At 48.9% G+C, this 17,804-nt stretch overlaps 1 protein-coding gene across 2 annotated transcripts in view; it reads right to left on the reverse strand.

Moving 5' to 3' along the window:
* The window catches only part of LRSAM1 (leucine rich repeat and sterile alpha motif containing 1), a 53,289-nt gene that overhangs the window by 21,828 nt on the left and 13,657 nt on the right, over positions 1 to 17,804 (reverse strand). The window contains exons 11-24 of one of the 2 annotated variants that reach the window (XM_072125340.1): positions 17,011 to 17,040; positions 15,573 to 15,695; positions 14,515 to 14,654; positions 14,196 to 14,240; positions 13,888 to 13,958; positions 13,638 to 13,737; positions 12,937 to 13,024; positions 12,775 to 12,849; positions 10,687 to 10,767; positions 8,246 to 8,341; positions 6,466 to 6,564; positions 6,262 to 6,393; positions 6,113 to 6,185; positions 5,689 to 5,837 (exon numbers count right to left, since the gene is read on the reverse strand). In XM_072125340.1, coding sequence (XP_071981441.1) covers positions 5,689 to 5,837; positions 6,113 to 6,185; positions 6,262 to 6,393; positions 6,466 to 6,564; positions 8,246 to 8,341; positions 10,687 to 10,767; positions 12,775 to 12,849; positions 12,937 to 13,024; positions 13,638 to 13,737; positions 13,888 to 13,958; positions 14,196 to 14,240; positions 14,515 to 14,654; positions 15,573 to 15,695; positions 17,011 to 17,040 — 1,302 coding nt within the window. The remainder of the gene's footprint in view (positions 1 to 5,688; positions 5,838 to 6,112; positions 6,186 to 6,261; positions 6,394 to 6,465; positions 6,565 to 8,245; positions 8,342 to 10,686; positions 10,768 to 12,774; positions 12,850 to 12,936; positions 13,025 to 13,637; positions 13,738 to 13,887; positions 13,959 to 14,195; positions 14,241 to 14,514; positions 14,655 to 15,572; positions 15,696 to 17,010; positions 17,041 to 17,804) is intronic. The other variant, XM_072125341.1, reaches the window with a different exon arrangement.

Raw genomic sequence — 17,804 nt, forward strand, 5'->3', positions numbered from 1 at the left:
CCTGCCCCTGCTGGTAACACGTAGTCATTACACCTCCACCATTACCCCAATCCTGCCCCTGCTGGTAACACGTAGTCATTACACCTCCACCATTACCCCAATCCTGCCCCTGCTGGTAACATCCAGTCATTACACCTCCACCATTACCCCAATCCTGCCCCTGCTGGTAACACCCAGTCACTACACCTCCACCATTATCCCAATCCTGCCCCTGCTGGTAACATCCAGTCATTACACCTCCACCATTACCCCAATCCTGCCCCTGCTGGTATCATCCAGTCATTACACCTCCACCATTACCCCAATCCTGCCCCTGCTGGTAACATCCAGTCATTACACCTCCACCATTGCCCCAATCCTGCCCCTGCTGGTAACACGTAGTCATTACACCTCCACCATTACCCCAATCCTGCCCCTGCTGGTAACACGTAGTCATTACACCTCCACCATTACCCCAATCCTGCCCCTGCTGGTAACATCCAGTCATTACACCTCCACCATTACCCCAATCCTGCCCCTGCTGGTAACACGTAGTCATTACACCTCCACCATTACCCCAATCCTGCCCCTGCTGGTAACATCCAGTCATTACACCTCCACCATTAACCCAATCCTGCCCCTGCTGGTAACATCCAGTCATTACACCTCCACCATTACCCCAATCCTGCCCCTGCTGGTAACATCCAGTCATTACACCTCCACCATTACCCCAATCCTGCCCCTGCTGGTAACACGTAGTCATTACACCTCCACCATTACCCCAATCCTGCCCCTGCTGGTAACACCCAGTCACTACACCTCCACCATTACCCCAATCCTGCCCCTGCTGGTAACATCCAGTCATTACGCCTCCACCATTACCCCAATCCTGCCCCTGCTGGTAACACGTAGTCATTACACCTCCACCATTACCCCAATCCTGCCCCTGCTGGTAACATCCAGTCATTACACCTCCACCATTACCCCAATCCTGCCCCTGCTGGTAACACGTAGTCATTACACCTCCACCATTACCCCAATCCTGCCCCTGCTGGTAACACGTAGTCATTACACCTCCACCATTACCCCAATCCTGCCCCTGCTGGTAACATCCAGTCATTACACCTCCACCATTCCCCCAATCCTGCCCCTGCTGGTAACACGTAGTCATTACACCTCCACCATTACCCCAATCCTGCCCCTGCTGGTAACATCCAGTCATTACACCTCCACCATTACCCCAATCCTGCCCCTGCTGGTAACACCCAGTCACTACACCTCCACCATTATCCCAATCCTGCCCCTGCTGGTAACATCCAGTCATTACACCTCCACCATTACCCCAATCCTGCCCCTGCTGGTATCATCCAGTCATTACACCTCCACCATTACCCCAATCCTGCCCCTGCTGGTAACATCCAGTCATTACACCTCCACCATTGCCCCAATCCTGCCCCTGCTGGTAACACGTAGTCATTACACCTCCACCATTACCCCAATCCTGCCCCTGCTGGTAACACGTAGTCATTACACCTCCACCATTACCCCAATCCTGCCCCTGCTGGTAACACGTAGTCATTACACCTCCACCATTGCCCCAATCCTGCCCCTGCTGGTAACACGTAGTCATTACACCTCCACCATTACCCCAATCCTGCCCCTGCTGGTAACACGTAGTCATTACACCTCCACCATTACCCCAATCCTGCCCCTGCTGGTAACATCCAGTCATTACACCTCCACCATTACCCCAATCCTGCCCCTGCTGGTAACACGTAGTCATTACACCTCCACCATTACCCCAATCCTGCCCCTGCTGGTAACATCCAGTCATTACACCTCCACCATTACCCCAATCCTGCCCCTGCTGGTAACATCCAGTCATTACACCTCCACCATTCCCCCAATCCTGCCCCTGCTGGTAACACGTAGTCATTACACCTCCACCATTACCCCAATCCTGCCCCTGCTGGTAACACGTAGTCATTACACCTCCACCATTACCCCAATCCTGCCCCTGCTGGTAACACGTAGTCATTACACCTCCACCATTACCCCAATCCTGCCCCTGCTGGTAACACGTAGTCATTACACCTCCACCATTACCCCAATCCTGCCCCTACTGGTAACATCCAGTCATTACACCTTCACCATTACCCCAATCCTGCCCCTGCTGGTAACATCCAGTCATTACACCTCCACCATTACCCCAATCCTGCCCCTGCTGGTAACACGTAGTCATTACACCTCCACCATTACCCCAATCCTGCCCCTGCTGGTAACATCCAGTCATTACACCTCCACCATTCCCCCAATCCTGCCCCTGCTGGTAACACGTAGTCATTACACCTCCACCATTACCCCAATCCTGCCCCTGCTGGTAACACCCAGTCACTACACCTCCACCATTATCCCAATCCTGCCCCTGCTGGTAACACGTAGTCATTACACCTCCACCATTACCCCAATCCTGCCCCTGCTGGTAACATCCAGTCATTACACCTCCACCATTACCCCAATCCTGCCCCTGCTGGTAAAACGTAGTCATTACACCTCCACCATTACCCCAATCCTGCCCCTGCTGGTAACATCCAGTCATTACACCTCCACCATTACCCCAATCCTGCCCCTGCTGGTAACATCCAGTCATTACACCTCCACCATTACCCCAATCCTGCCCCTGCTTGTAACACCCAGTCACTACACCTCCACCATTACCCCAATCCTGCCCCTGCTGGTAACACGTAGTCATTACACCTCCACCATTACCCCAATCCTGCCCCTGCTGGTAACACGTAGTCATTACACCTCCACCATTACCCCAATCCTGCCCCTGCTGGTAACATCCAGTCATTACACCTCCACCATTCCCCCAATCCTGCCCCTGCTGGTAACACGTAGTCATTACACCTCCACCATTACCCCAATCCTGCCCCTGCTGGTAACATCCAGTCATTACACCTCCACCATTACCCCAATCCTGCCCCTGCTGGTAACATGTAGTCATTACACCTCCACCATTACCCCAATCCTGCCCCTGCTGGTAACACCCAGTCACTACACCTCCACCATTACCCCAATCCTGCCCCTGCTGGTAACACGTAGTCATTACACCTCCACCATTACCCCAATCCTCCACCTGCTGGTAACATCCAGTCATTACACCTCCACCATTACCCCAATCCTGCCCCTGCTGGTAACACGTAGTCATTACACCTCCACCATTACCCCAATCCTCCACCTGCTGGTAACATCCAGTCATTACACCTCCACCATTACCCCAATCCTGCCCCTGCTGGTAACATCCAGTCATTACACCTCCACCATTACCCCAATCCTGCCCCTGCTGGTAACACGTAGTCATTACACCTCCACCATTACCCCAATCCTGCCCCTGCTGGTAACACGTAGTCATTACACCTCCACCATTACCCCAATCCTGCCCCTGCTGGTAACATCCAGTCATTACACCTCCACCATTACCCCAATCCTGCCCCTGCTGGTAACACCCAGTCACTACACCTCCACCATTATCCCAATCCTGCCCCTGCTGGTAACATCCAGTCATTACACCTCCACCATTACCCCAATCCTGCCCCTGCTGGTATCATCCAGTCATTACACCTCCACCATTACCCCAATCCTGCCCCTGCTGGTAACATCCAGTCATTACACCTCCACCATTGCCCCAATCCTGCCCCTGCTGGTAACACGTAGTCATTACACCTCCACCATTACCCCAATCCTGCCCCTGCTGGTAACACGTAGTCATTACACCTCCACCATTACCCCAATCCTGCCCCTGCTGGTAACATCCAGTCATTACACCTCCACCATTACCCCAATCCTGCCCCTGCTGGTAACACGTAGTCATTACACCTCCACCATTACCCCAATCCTGCCCCTGCTGGTAACATCCAGTCATTACACCTCCACCATTACCCCAATCCTGCCCCTGCTGGTAACATCCAGTCATTACACCTCCACCATTACCCCAATCCTGCCCCTGCTGGTAACATCCAGTCATTACACCTCCACCATTACCCCAATCCTGCCCCTGCTGGTAACACGTAGTCATTACACCTCCACCATTACCCCAATCCTGCCCCTGCTGGTAACATCCAGTCATTACACCTCCACCATTACCCCAATCCTGCCCCTGCTGGTAACACCCAGTCACTACACCTCCACCATTATCCCAATCCTGCCCCTGCTGGTAACACGTAGTCATTACACCTCCACCATTACCCCAATCCTCCCCCTGCTGGTAACACCCAGTCACTACACCTCCACCATTATCCCAATCCTGCCCCTGCTGGTAACATCCAGTCATTACACCTCCACCATTACCCCAATCCTGCCCCTGCTGGTAACATCCAGTCATTACACCTCCACCATTACCCCAATCCTGCCCCTGCTGGTAACACGTAGTCATTACACCTCCACCATTACCCCAATCCTGCCCCTGCTGGTAACACGTAGTCATTACACCTCCACCATTACCCCAATCCTGCCCCTGCTGGTAACATCCAGTCACTACACCTCCACCATTACCCCAATCCTGCCCCTGCTGGTAACATCCAGTCATTACACCTCCACCATTACCCCAATCCTGCCCCTGCTGGTAACACCCAGTCATTACACCTCCACCATTACCCCAATCCTGCCCCTGCTGGTAACACCCAGTCATTACACCTCCACCATTACCCCAATCCTGCCCCTGCTGGTAACACCCAGTCACTACACCTCCACCATTATCCCAATCCTGCCCCTGCTGGTAACACGTAGTCATTACACCTCCACCATTACCCCAATCCTGCCCCTGCTGGTAACATCCAGTCATTACACCTCCACCATTACCCCAATCCTGCCCCTGCTGGTAACACGTAGTCATTACACCTCCACCATTACCCCAATCCTGCCCCTGCTGGTAACACGTAGTCATTACACCTCCACCATTACCCCAATCCTGCCCCTGCTGGTAACACGTAGTCATTACACCTCCACCATTACCCCAATCCTGCCCCTGCTGGTAACACGTAGTCATTACACCTCCACCATTACCCCAATCCTGCCCCTGCTGGTAACACGTAGTCATTACACCTCCACCATTACCCCAATCCTGCCCCTGCTGGTAACATCCAGTCATTACACCTCCACCATTACCCCAATCCTGCCCCTGCTGGTAACATCCAGTCATTACACCTCCACCATTACCCCAATCCTGCCCCTGCTGGTAACATCCAGTCATTACACCTCCACCATTACCCCAATCCTGCCCCTGCTGGTAACACGTAGTCATTACACCTCCACCATTACCCCAATCCTGCCCCTGCTGGTAACACGTAGTCATTACACCTCCACCATTACCCCAATCCTGCCCCTGCTGGTAACACGTAGTCATTACACCTCCACCATTACCCCAATCCTGCCCCTGCTGGTAACACGTAGTCATTACACCTCCACCATTACCCCAATCCTGCCCCTGCTGGTAACACGTAGTCATTACACCTCCACCATTACCCCAATCCTGCCCCTGCTGGTAACACGTAGTCATTACACCTCCACCATTACCCCAATCCTGCCCCTGCTGGTAACACGTAGTCATTACACCTCCACCATTACCCCAATCCTGCCCCTGCTGGTAACACGTAGTCATTACACCTCCACCATTACCCCAATCCTGCCCCTGCTGGTTGCGGTTCTTACCTCCAGCTCCATGCACACCACGCACTCGGAGATCCTGTTGGCCACGTCCGGTAATGTGACGATGGGAGAGCTGGGGATGGGCTCGCTGGTAGCGGGAGCACTGGGATTGACCCGCGGGGGTTTCAGATCATCCTTTACCTTCAGCAATTCTGTATATGGAAGAGAGAGTCACATTACACATCATATAGGGGCTTGGAGGACACACGTGATGTCCCTATCCCCGGGTGACACCGTGTAACATATTGGGGGACATTCGCAACGTTTGTCTATGTTTCACATCACTCTCTAACCGCAAATAGCAAGTTTAGGCTCAAAAGTTTCAGGTGTCCCCCCACAATGCTGCAGGAGAAGAGTCAGCCCATATATAATGGTGGGGTAAGGAGACCCCCCTGCAGGACCATAGGGCGTAGTATTCTGGGATTACCTCTCCGGTGTCTGCGGATCTCTCCCGCCTTCTCGATGATGGAGATCTGTAAGCCGACTTCTTCGACACCGATCTGCAGGAAGAGAATATGACTATAGGGGCGTACGGTGCCCATAGAGATCCCACGCTATTAACCCCTCGCACTTTACCTTCTTCAGATCAGCGGGGGTCATCTTCTCCAGCATCTCCAGGCAGAATCTATGGTGAGCAAATATAGGCAGATACTTCTCGGCAGAAAGCTCCTTGAGAAGATCCACCAGCTCCTGCTCCAGACCTTCCTCCTGAGGAACCAATAGGAGAGCTTAAGTTTTGGGGAAGATTTGGAGGTGGACGAGAGGCGATCTACAACTCACCTGGAGCCTGAGCGACAGCGGCTTCTGGTTCAAGAGACGCTGGTACTGGATCAACCAATAGTTCTCGTGTCTGGCCTCACTCTTAGCGTCCATTTCCATCTGGAGAGAAGTGGAACATTAGAGGAGGAAGACCTAATAATGTGATCCCCCAGCAGCCACAGACAAAGGGAACCTGTCAGCAGGTATGACCATACAGACTGCAAGCAGTGTTATGTATTGTCCCTGGAGAGATGTGTAATCATACCTCACACTGCTGTGCTCTGTGCTCTCTGCAGCCAGTGTTATGTATTGTCCCTGGAGAGATGTGTAATCAGACCTCACACTGCTGTGCTCTCTGCAGCCAGTGTTATGTATTGTCCCTGGAGAGATGTGTAATCAGACCTCACACTGCTGTGCTCTGTTCTCTCTGCAGCCAGTGTTATGTATTGTCCCTGGAGAGATGTGTAATCATACCTCACACTGCTGTGCTCTGTGCTCTCTGCAGCCAGTTTTATTTATTGTCCCTGGAGAGATGTGTAATCAGACCTCACACTGCTGTGCTCTCTGCAGCCAGTGTTATGTAATGTCCCTGGAGAGATGTGTAATCAGACCTCACACTGCTGTGCCCTGTGCTACCTGAAGCCAGTGTTATATATTATCCCTGGAGAGATGTGTAATCAGACCCTACACTGCTGTGCTCTGTGCTCTCTGCAGCCAGTGCCATATATTGTCCCTGGAGAGATGTGTAATCAGACCTCACACTGCTGTGCTCTGTGCTCTCTGCAGCCAGTGTTATGTATTATCCCTGGAGAGATGTGTAATCAGACCCTACACTGCTGTGCTCTGTGCAGCCAGTGCCATATATTGTCCCTGGAGAGATGTGTAATCAGACCTCACACTGCTGTGCTCTGTGCTCTCTGCAGCCAGTGTCATATATTGTCCCTGGAGATTTGTGTAATCCCACCTGACACTGTTCTTCTCTGTGCTCTCTGCAGCCAGTGTTCTATTTTGTCCCTGGAGATTTGTGCAATAATACCTTTGTGTATGTTATGTTAGTTTAGTAGCAGCAGGACTGTGATATGGATTTATATTGTAGGATTGTACTGGAAGTCTGTCCTCACACTGTTGTGTTCTGTGCAGCCAGTGTTACTTATTGTCCCTGGAGAGAAGTTTATCTGACATTTGTGTTATTTGCTATGTTAGTAGCAGCAGGACTGTAAAATGGATTTATATCCCATGATTGTACCTTGTCCAATGCACTGGGGGACATGTCCTCACACTGCTGTGCTCTCTGCATTAAACTGCTTCACAGACCCTCCCTTGTGCTTTTAGTGACTGCTGTAGTATTCAACCAAAGGTCTGCTACAGCTTTTACTCAAAGGAAAAGGGGATAGGATGGTGAGCAACTCAATGCACAGAGCACAGCAGTGTGAGGACACTTGGCAAAGCTACAATCCTGGATTGTCCATATATCACAGTCCTGCTGCTACTATAAATATACACATAGGTCTCATTACACACCTATCCATGGACAATAACACTGGCTGCACAGGGCACAGCAGTGTGAGGTATGATTACAATACTAAGGCCTACATGGTCACAACTGCTGAAAAGTTCCCTTTAAGTTGAGGGTCTTCGCTTGGCCACTGACTTCCATGTAATGCTGTGCCATCGCTACGAAGAAACTGAATCAGCAGGTCCTCCTATTGTCAGATATCGGTAATCTTTGGGGACCCTTGTAAGTAAAAGGGACGGTTCAGAGTGACTCATCCCTTTAAGATTTGGATTGATATACACTCACCAGCACGGCTAATAGCTCCTCTTCTCTCTGCTTCTTGTCCTTAAGCAGCTGCTGCAGGAGGTCACTCAGCGCCCGCCGCTGCTCCGCTATCGCCCACTGACGCCACCGACACGGGAGGCAACGAAACCGCAGTTATAGAGAACAACAGAGGAGCACATTGAGCATGGGGTGGGGGGCTACGGACCACTAGAGGGGCTCATGGGGCGGGGGACTGAGGCGAGCATGATCTATGAATGGAGTGATCTGCGGAGGAAGCAATGATGCAAAGGAGCCCAAAAAGCAGGTATGACCAGCTGCTGTGCCCGGGGGAGTGGAGGGGTCTATGGTGCGGGCACAGGTGGGCACTACACTGCATAGATTTGATAGAAGTTGCCCAACAATTAGAAAGACACAAACTTACTGTACATAGTGGTGAGAGAACTGATATTTGACTTGCAGTACCGCTTTTCACCACACAAGAGGTGGTGATATTTTCCATAGAAAGCAACGCAACAGCGCCACCATCTGTGGTTCTCAATTCAGAAATAATTGAGAATTCAATGAACCGAAGAAATGTCTACAACAGCGCTACAGTATAGGGGTCTGACAAACAGAGAAGACCCCACTCCTCCAAATGAAGGCGACAAAGTATGAAGACTTCTGCTCACCACTACATTTATACACAGGATAGTAACACAAAGACAAGACCTGGACTATTACTAAACACAAAACGTAAGAGACGAGAGGTCAAAGAACATGAAAATAACACAAACCACGGAAGCAAACAAAAAAAATACACAAACTGAGCTCCAATTAACATATAGAATGAGATTTATAACGCTTCACTTGATTCCAGCCAAAATGTGAGTACAGCTCTGGAGTATAATACAGGATGTAACTCAGGATCAGTACAGGATAAGTAATGTCATGTATGTACACAGTGACTGCACCAGCAGCAGAATAGTGAGTGCAGTTCTGGGCTATAATACAGGATGTAACTCAGGGTCAGTACAGGAGAAGTAATGTCATGTATGTACACAGTGACTGCACCAGCAGCAGAATAGTGAGTGCAGCTCTGGGGTATAATACAGGATGTAACTCAGGGTCAGTACAGGAGAAGTAATGTCATGTATGTACACAGTGACTGCACCAGCAGCAGAATAGTGAGTGCAGCTCTGGAGTATAATACAGGATGTAACTCAGGATCAGTACAGGATAAGTAATGTCATGTATGTACACAGTGACTGCACCAGCAGCAGAATAGTGAGTGCAGTTCTGGGCTATAATACAGGATGTAACTCAGGGTCAGTACAGGAGAAGTAATGTCATGTATGTACACAGTGACTGCACCAGCAGCAGAATAGTGAGTGCAGCTCTGGGGTATAATACAGGATGTAACTCAGGGTCAGTACAGGAGAAGTAATGTCATGTATGTACACAGTGACTGCACCAGCAGCAGAATAGTGAGTGCAGCTCTGGAGTATAATACAGGATGTAACTCAGGATCAGTACAGGATAAGTAATGTCATGTATGTACACAGTGACTGCACCAGCAGCAGAATAGTGAGTGCATCTCTGGTGTATAATACAGGATGTAACTCAGGATCAGTACAGGATAAGTAATGTCATGTATGTACACAGTGACTGCACCAGCAGCAGAATAGTGAGTGCAGCTCTGGGGTATAATACAGGATGTAACTCAGGATCAGTACAGGATAAGTAATGTCATGTATGTACACAGTGACTGCACCAGCAGCAGAATAGTGAGTGCAGCTCTGGGGTATAATACAGGATGTAACTCAGGATCAGTACAGGATAAGTAATGTCATGTATGTACACAGTGACTGCACCAGCAGCAGAATAGTGAGTGCAGCTCTGGAGTACAACACATATGTAAGAGAAGCGTCTCGTTAGTGGTTCTGAATCCTAGATCTGTAGTGATAACTTGATGGGTGATCCATTTGGAACTGGACAATTCCTTGAAATCACGACTGATCAAGGAGAAGACAAGGTCTCTTGCGAGATCCTATCACTATTCAGTAGGGTTAGTAATAAGGGGCGGAGCTGTGACTACCTCCTATACAATGGTCGCATTGTGTTTATTGGGAGCCATTTGCTACTTTTGAAGTTTTTAATAACTTTTTAGCTTGTTCTATTGTTAGATTCATAATATTCTAAGCACAAACGAGACGAGACACAGGACCGTCCGAGTGTAAGTGACGGGAAGTCGAGAACGGACAGACAAGACAGACGGGAGCCCATAGAAGGTATAACAGGACGCCAGGGGGCAGGAGCTAGATACCCCCCTCTATAATCACAAGGTATTGGCTATAAATAAAGTTATTGCTGCCTCCGCTGTGCACCAGACCCCGGATTACCATCAGTGGGCGCCCTTAAAGGGGAAGTACTTGACCCTCGTGAAGTGAGAAGCAGTTTGGGGGACCCCGGGGGTGAGCACATACCTGCAGTTCCTCTGTTTCCAGTTCTTGCCTCTTTACCTCCAGCTGAGTCAGTTGCATTAACTCAGCCTCTATTAATAAAATCTAGACAGAAGATGAGACAGGAGGGTTCGCATCAACAGGATCAGACTATGACGAGCTCTCGTGCTTAAGGGGAAGGGTGGGGTGGCAGGGGGGGGTCACCGCTGCGGCAGCTTAGGGGTTAATGCCCATTGGTGCATTAGATTACATATTGCAGTGCATGCATCAGGAATCATGTATTGTAGGAAGGCAATGACTTAAAGGGGCGCTCTGGCATCAGATCACTAGCATATCCATCACATTACAGCTCGAGGGGCCACCTCATGCAGTATGATGGCAGGGACCACCACAGTGCAGGGAGGATGGGTGATGGGGGACACAGAACTACACTACAGTTTACCCAGAGACCCCCCAGCAACCATAGAATGAATAGAAGAAGGGCATAGCCACAGAAAGGGCACCTGCTCCCAAAACCTAGGGGAACCTCTAATCATGGACAATCCCTTTAACTGTTTCCCTAATATAATCCCACTTTTATCCCTACCGTGGGGTAGAGGAGCTGCAGGCATCACCCAATAGATGATAGAAGATGTAACCAAGTCTATGGGTAAAAGCTGTGAAATACTATTCTGCAGATCTCACAGCTGAGGGTTTGCTACATTTGCATCCAGCCTGCACCATCCTCTGGCTGCAGCACCAAGTTAGTTCAAGTACATTGTATCAGTGCAGGAGAACTCTTTAGATTAGAAACAATGTAGCAAATCCTCAGCTGTGGGAAACATTTTTGGTGTGTTTTTTCAGCCTCTGGACGTGAAGGAGAATGTGCCTATTGATGGGACAGCAAGCAGAGATTTTGAAAACTGAGACACTAAAATTGAAGACGGGGCCAGTTGTGTGCGGGTTCTGTCCACAATCAATGGGGGGAAACTTATAGACAAGTCCAAAGATAAGGCTACCCGAGATAAGCGGCATCTGGGGTGACCAGCGGCTGCCGATCTCTCTCTCTATAGGGAAGAGTTAATAAGTCAGTCGGGGTATATGGCCGGCATGTCCAGGGTTACACGCTATCCCCATTCTCATCATTTGATGGGGTGAGACAATGAAACGAAAAACAGCAAAGCCGAGCGCAGGACGAGCAGCACAACAAGCCGAGATGTCAGCGATGAAGGGCGGAGTGCTTCCCTGCACCTAATCCAGGGGTCATAGGGCACAATAAAACAGCATTCTCCAAAGTCAGGTCGCAGATTAAAGGGATTGCCAAAAATCTGTATAGGGGGTGAGTTTCAGCTGGAAATGGGCACATCCCTTTAAGTGCTGTGCAATAAAAGGGTGCACAACTTTCTAATCTTTCCTATACTTACCATTTACAACATCTCTGCTTGCTGTCAGTGACTGTTAACAATTGGTTTACAACTACATCACTTCCAGTCCTAATATTCTACACAGCTGAGGCTTTGGTTCAATTGCATCGTATCAGAACATATATTTCTTTCGTATTTTCGGAATAATATATCGGACAAAATGGAGAAATCAGACGCAGAAAGACTGTAACAAACCCTCCGCTGTGAAAAATATCAGGTATGCACAGACTTTCAACCTCTAGGGGTAAACATGAATTGTTCTCATTTGCTCAAAGCAAGCAGAGATCTTGAAAACGGTAAAGAATTGAGATGCAAAGTATATGAGGACACTGAAAAGCCTCTTTAAAGGGATCGTGTATTATATAAGGCAGCGTCTGCAACCTCGGTCCTACTGTGAGACTGCAACTCCAAGTGTGTCCTGACAGCTGCATGCTGGGACTTGTAGTTTTATATATTAGAATAGATAGGCGAAGGTTTCCAAACCCTAAAGCAATAGTTCATGTATGGGGGGGTGCAGCTTTGTAGGATGCACCATGTCTAGAATTTAGAGACTTTGTCTAATACTGTTTTATTATTGCGCTCCGTACATAGAAATTTAATGCCATTTTATGGGTCGGACCAATATCCTTCATTGAATCCGACCCCCAAAACGACCCCCTGTATAGCCAGAAGCCAGTCTCCGGCGTGGTCCCCTTATACCTGAACCCACCTGTTCTCGGATCTGCCTGTGCATCAGATCTTTCTTCAACTGCAAGGCCTCAAAGGCAGCCTTCTGGATCTCTGACTGGAAGGGAAAGAGTTAACAATGGTCACGCATGTGGCAGCCTATGCAGTAGCAATGTTTAGGGGGCTAATGAGACGTCACCCGTACCTCCTGCAGGATCTCGCTGATGGCTTTACTCTGGTCCAGCTGCTGCCAGGCCTGAATCTGCTGAATCTTCTGGTCCATTGCAGCCAAGCTGTGAATAGAGCAACATCTTATAATACACATCCATAGACCGGGGGGGCAGCATATTTCACAGTCCTGCCGCTACTAACAGTATTTATAAAGGTACAGAGCACAGCAGTGTGAGAACACACCACCAGTGCGGTTGGAGAAGTTACAATCCTGGAATATAAGTTGACATTTCACAGTACTGCTGCTACTAAAAACACACACAGTGGTCTGATTACACTGTACGCCTACCAAAACTGATAGATTGTGTAACACATTTTTGCAGAGCTGCCACAGGGATTCACATTAATCGGTGCCAGCAGGGGGGTGTAGGCTATAACCCGGACCACCGGTGTTACACACGTCTCCCCCTACCTTCCCACTCTCATCCATTGGCTGTGGATCAATACAAGCCAAGGCTATGGGTGGCATGAAACCTTCCTCCTATCTAGACATCCCCTTTAAGCCGTGTTGTTGTGTGTGTCACCTATCACCAGAGGAGGCAGCGGGGAATCATTGATGGACGCTCAGCGATGATTAGCGGAGCGCTGGTTATACGGTGACTTATGAGGAGCCTCCGCACAATCATTGACAGCTCGGGCCGCTGCTCCGGTCACTGCTGGCTTTTTCCATCTTACCTGGAGCACGTCTGGTAGACCATCTCCTGGCGGCGGGACTCGTAGGCCATCTGCAGCAGCTTGTTCTTGTAACTTTCTGCCAGCATCTGCTGCATGGCGGCTGCGGAGAGAGGAGGGAAGATCCCACCATGACTTACAGATCTGTGTACAGGACAGCAATGCCCACATGTTATCAGTCTCCGGGAAAGCTGGGTGACACTGAGTGGCACAATAATCTATGTGTATGTGTGTATATGCATGCAGGACTTACATGCAACTTCTTTACGCCGCAGATTTTCAGCTTCTTCCTGGGTGATGGCCATGAGCTGCTCCATTTTAATCCTGAAAAGCAGAAGATAATGTACAATGTACTGATGGATAGATACAAGATAGCAGATAGATAATTCTGTCCATCTATAACAAAATAATAGATAGATACATTGTAATCTGCACTCTGATTCCCCGCTCTGCAATGGGACTCCAGCTAAGATAATAGGAGTTGTAGTCTCCCAGACAATGTAGACCCACAGGTTGTAACCCCCAAATAATGCAGCTGATCCTGTCATTCCTGGCACTGACCTCTCATCCTCCAGGGACTTCAGGATGGACGCGCTCTGTTTCTGTCTGCAAGTTGATAGAGAGGGAAGGTGGAGTAAATATATAAAAACACACATACATTACATAATGTATATACTGCCACCCCCACCATGCTATGTACTCCATTCATGTGACTGGTATCCGATTATTGCAGAGTTACGTTTCTCCAGCAGGGGGTGCTGCAGATGTAATGTATGGGCAGCGCAGGCTGGTAGGGTTGGGGTCTTCCTAATCTTAGGATCAGTGTGGGGGCTCAGCAATGGGATTACCTTGGGTGTAAGGCACGCAGGGACTCACTCACCTGCGGTTCTCCTCCAGGAGGTTAGAAATCCGGTATGAGATCCCCCTCTCCATCTGCTTGAGCTGTTCCTGCAGCTTCTGTCGGTCGTTCTGCAGCTGCTGCTGATGTTCGTTCAGACCTCTCTCCAACCGAGACTGTTCCTGAGCAAATAGAGACCCCAAACGTACACCCATCAGCCAGAACATTAGTACCACTGACAGGTGCAGGGAACAGCGCCGCCCTGGTGGTCAGTCCGTTCTTGGAGGTGTTGGTAATGGGAATAAAGAGCAAATGGAAGGATCTGATTAACTGTGACGTCCAGACCGATGTGTGTGGTGGGGTGTTCCTGGCATGTAGGGGTTAATTCATAACAGCAGGCACATGGGGAATGCCATATCAGCCAGGTGGTTTTCAAGGGAACCTGTCAGCAGGTGTGACCACACAGACTGCAGCCAGGGTGAGGCATTGTCCGTGGAGAGATGTGTAATCAGACCACTGTGCAGTATATATTGATAGTGGCAGCAGGACTGTGATATATGGATTTATATTCCAGGATGCTACTAGGGGTGTGTGCTCACACTGCTGGGCTCTGTGCTCTCTGCATTAAGGTGCCCCGCATCCCCCTCCCACAGAGTAAAAACTACAGTAGTGACTAAGAGTAGATCTCTCTGTTGTGCAGGTCATTGCTAAGAGCACAGCAGTGTGAGGACAACCCCTCAAAGTGCAATCGAAGAAGCTACAATCCTGGTATATACATTCATATTTCACATTCCTGCTGCTACTAACATACAAGAAGGTATGAGTACATCTTTCGAGGGACAATACATAAACACTGGACGCAGAGAGCACAGAGCACAGCAGTGTGAGGACATGCCACTTGGAAAAGCTACAATCCTGGAATATAAATCTATATATCACAGTCCTGCTGCTACTAAACAACATACACAGCAGTCTGATTACACATCTCCCCAGGGACAATACCTAACACTGGCTGCTGGCTGTATGGTCACTCCTGCTGATAGGTTCCTTCAATGTTCTGGCAGGTAGATATATAAAATTTCTGGCCGCTGGATACTGACCTCCCGCACCGTCTGTAAGATCTCGTTCTTCTGTGAATTGTTCTGTAAGAGAAGCTGAGCGTGTTCCCTCTGCCCCAGATCCAGGCGACGCTCAAAATCTAGCTTTTCCAACATTTTCTGTTCCTAAAAAAATTATACAAAATTGTGTAGAACTGCAGCATCTAAAGGGTTACAGAGAACCTGTCACCAGGTTTTACCCCACTAAACTACTACCCTCCCCCCTCAGGTCGCAGATTAAAATGCCCTTTATAGAATTCCCTTTTATGAGAAATCTCACCCCCTTTACATATAAAATCTAAATCTCCCCCAAATCAGGTATGACTCTTCTCGCCTTACATAACTATAATATTGGGATATGAAAGATGCAATTCTTATCTTTAATAAGGCACCAGCATCATGTTTGTATGTCCTATAGAACAGAAGATAGTGGGCTTCTGAAGTGACAATACCACTAAACTTAAAAAGGACCTGTAAAGGGACCCTCAACAAATTACAGGTCCATATGAACCTGTGGTTTAAGGTCCCAAATCAGCCTGTATCAAGTCTGTACGTGGCCCCTAAGTAAAGGGTTAGGGGTGAGGCACATCGGACACGCATCTGCAGATGTGTCCTCCTCGTGATGCTGTGTGGAGCCCGTGTCGCTCCAATGCACGTAGCTTGGAAGAGAAGGTAAGTATAAAACTTTTTTTTTTTTTATTGCGCCCACGTAGGAACCTCATTCAGGGCAGGAAACCAACGGTCCATAAGGTTTAGTGCCCTGAATCATCCTGACAGGTTCTCTTAATCTAAAGATTGTTTCCCAAAGATCCCCATAAAATCAAAGTTGCCTGGTACCTAATGATCTTCAGAGCTAGTCGAGGGGCGTGGCCTAATGTCATGTGACCTAGGTGACATCAACACAGGTCCTTTAGCCTCTTGACATTAGCAATAGCAAATTGTACCCCATGCACATATCTGACCATGCAGGCTGCTGCGATTTCATGAGATATATGCTTGGTGTTCAGTTTGAGAAATGTTAGGTGGCTAAAGGACCTGCAATGATGTCACCCTGGTCACATGACATTACTGATCCATGCAGAGAAAGCATGGGGTGGAGCTGCTGGATTCAGCCTGCGGAGGCCATGCCCACCTTAACTTGCTATAGACATGCTTGGACACCAGGTAAAATTATACAGTTGAATATATGGGAATCTGAGAGGAACAATTTTTAGCTAAAAGAAGGGTCCCCACCTGAGGGGGCGAGCAGTTTAGTGGGGTAAAACCTGGTGACAGGTTCCCTGTAGATGAGCACAAGGTATACAGCCAGGATCCCCTTGCCATCAATTGTGGGAACCGTCACCTTGTCACAAGTTGAGGAGGGGCTTAAAGAAACGGAACAATCCTGATAAAATCTTCTGTTTTAACCCTTTGTACAGGCATCCTATCAGGGTCCACTCACCTTTCTCTTCTCGTATTCCGAAAATTTATTCTGCAAAAACAAAGAACAGATGTTTATAACAAGTTTATGACTCCAGTCACAGGCTGCACCCTGCGAGTAGGCGTCCATTCACTGCCAGCAAGAGGAGATCTTAAAGGGGTCTTCTTATACAGATAGGGGATACGTTTCTAATCACCTGGGGGGGGGGGGGTGATAGTTGTCCCTCTGTGTTCCCCATACACTCGTGAAACATTATCGGCCTCCGATTACCGGTGGTCCTAGCAGTCGGACCCCCCAGCAATAAGATGCTAATTTCCTATAAAGTGCATAATGATAAAGCCCCATAAAATATTAAATATGGTGAGAAATTGCAACATGCAGAGATCTGGTGACAAGCCTGAGGCTGCACGACTGACACATCCTAATACATCCATTACAGATGTCGTGTGCCAGGTCTAGGCTACTGCAGGGGAGAGAAGGAGGGGGTCCGGATGAAGTCCTTCCTCTGCACCCTGACAGCCATGTTAAAGGGGTGCTCCCATTTCAGCAAATTAATGTTATTGTTTGTATTATAAAAAGTCATACAATTCTCCAATATACCTTCTGTATCAATTCCTCACAGTTTTCTAGATCTCTGCTTGCTGTCCTCCTATAGAAAGCTTCTATATTTACATATAGTGGATAGAAATCTGACCGGGGTCACACAGGTGCGCGGCTCGTTACATATATCACACAGGTGCGCGGCTCGTTACATATATCACACAGGTGCGCGGCTCGTTACATATATCACACAGGTGCGCGGCTCGTTACATATA

The sequence above is a fragment of the Engystomops pustulosus genome, chromosome 9, assembly GCF_040894005.1.
Source record: "Engystomops pustulosus chromosome 9, aEngPut4.maternal, whole genome shotgun sequence".
Taxonomy (NCBI): Eukaryota; Metazoa; Chordata; class Amphibia; order Anura; family Leptodactylidae; genus Engystomops; species Engystomops pustulosus.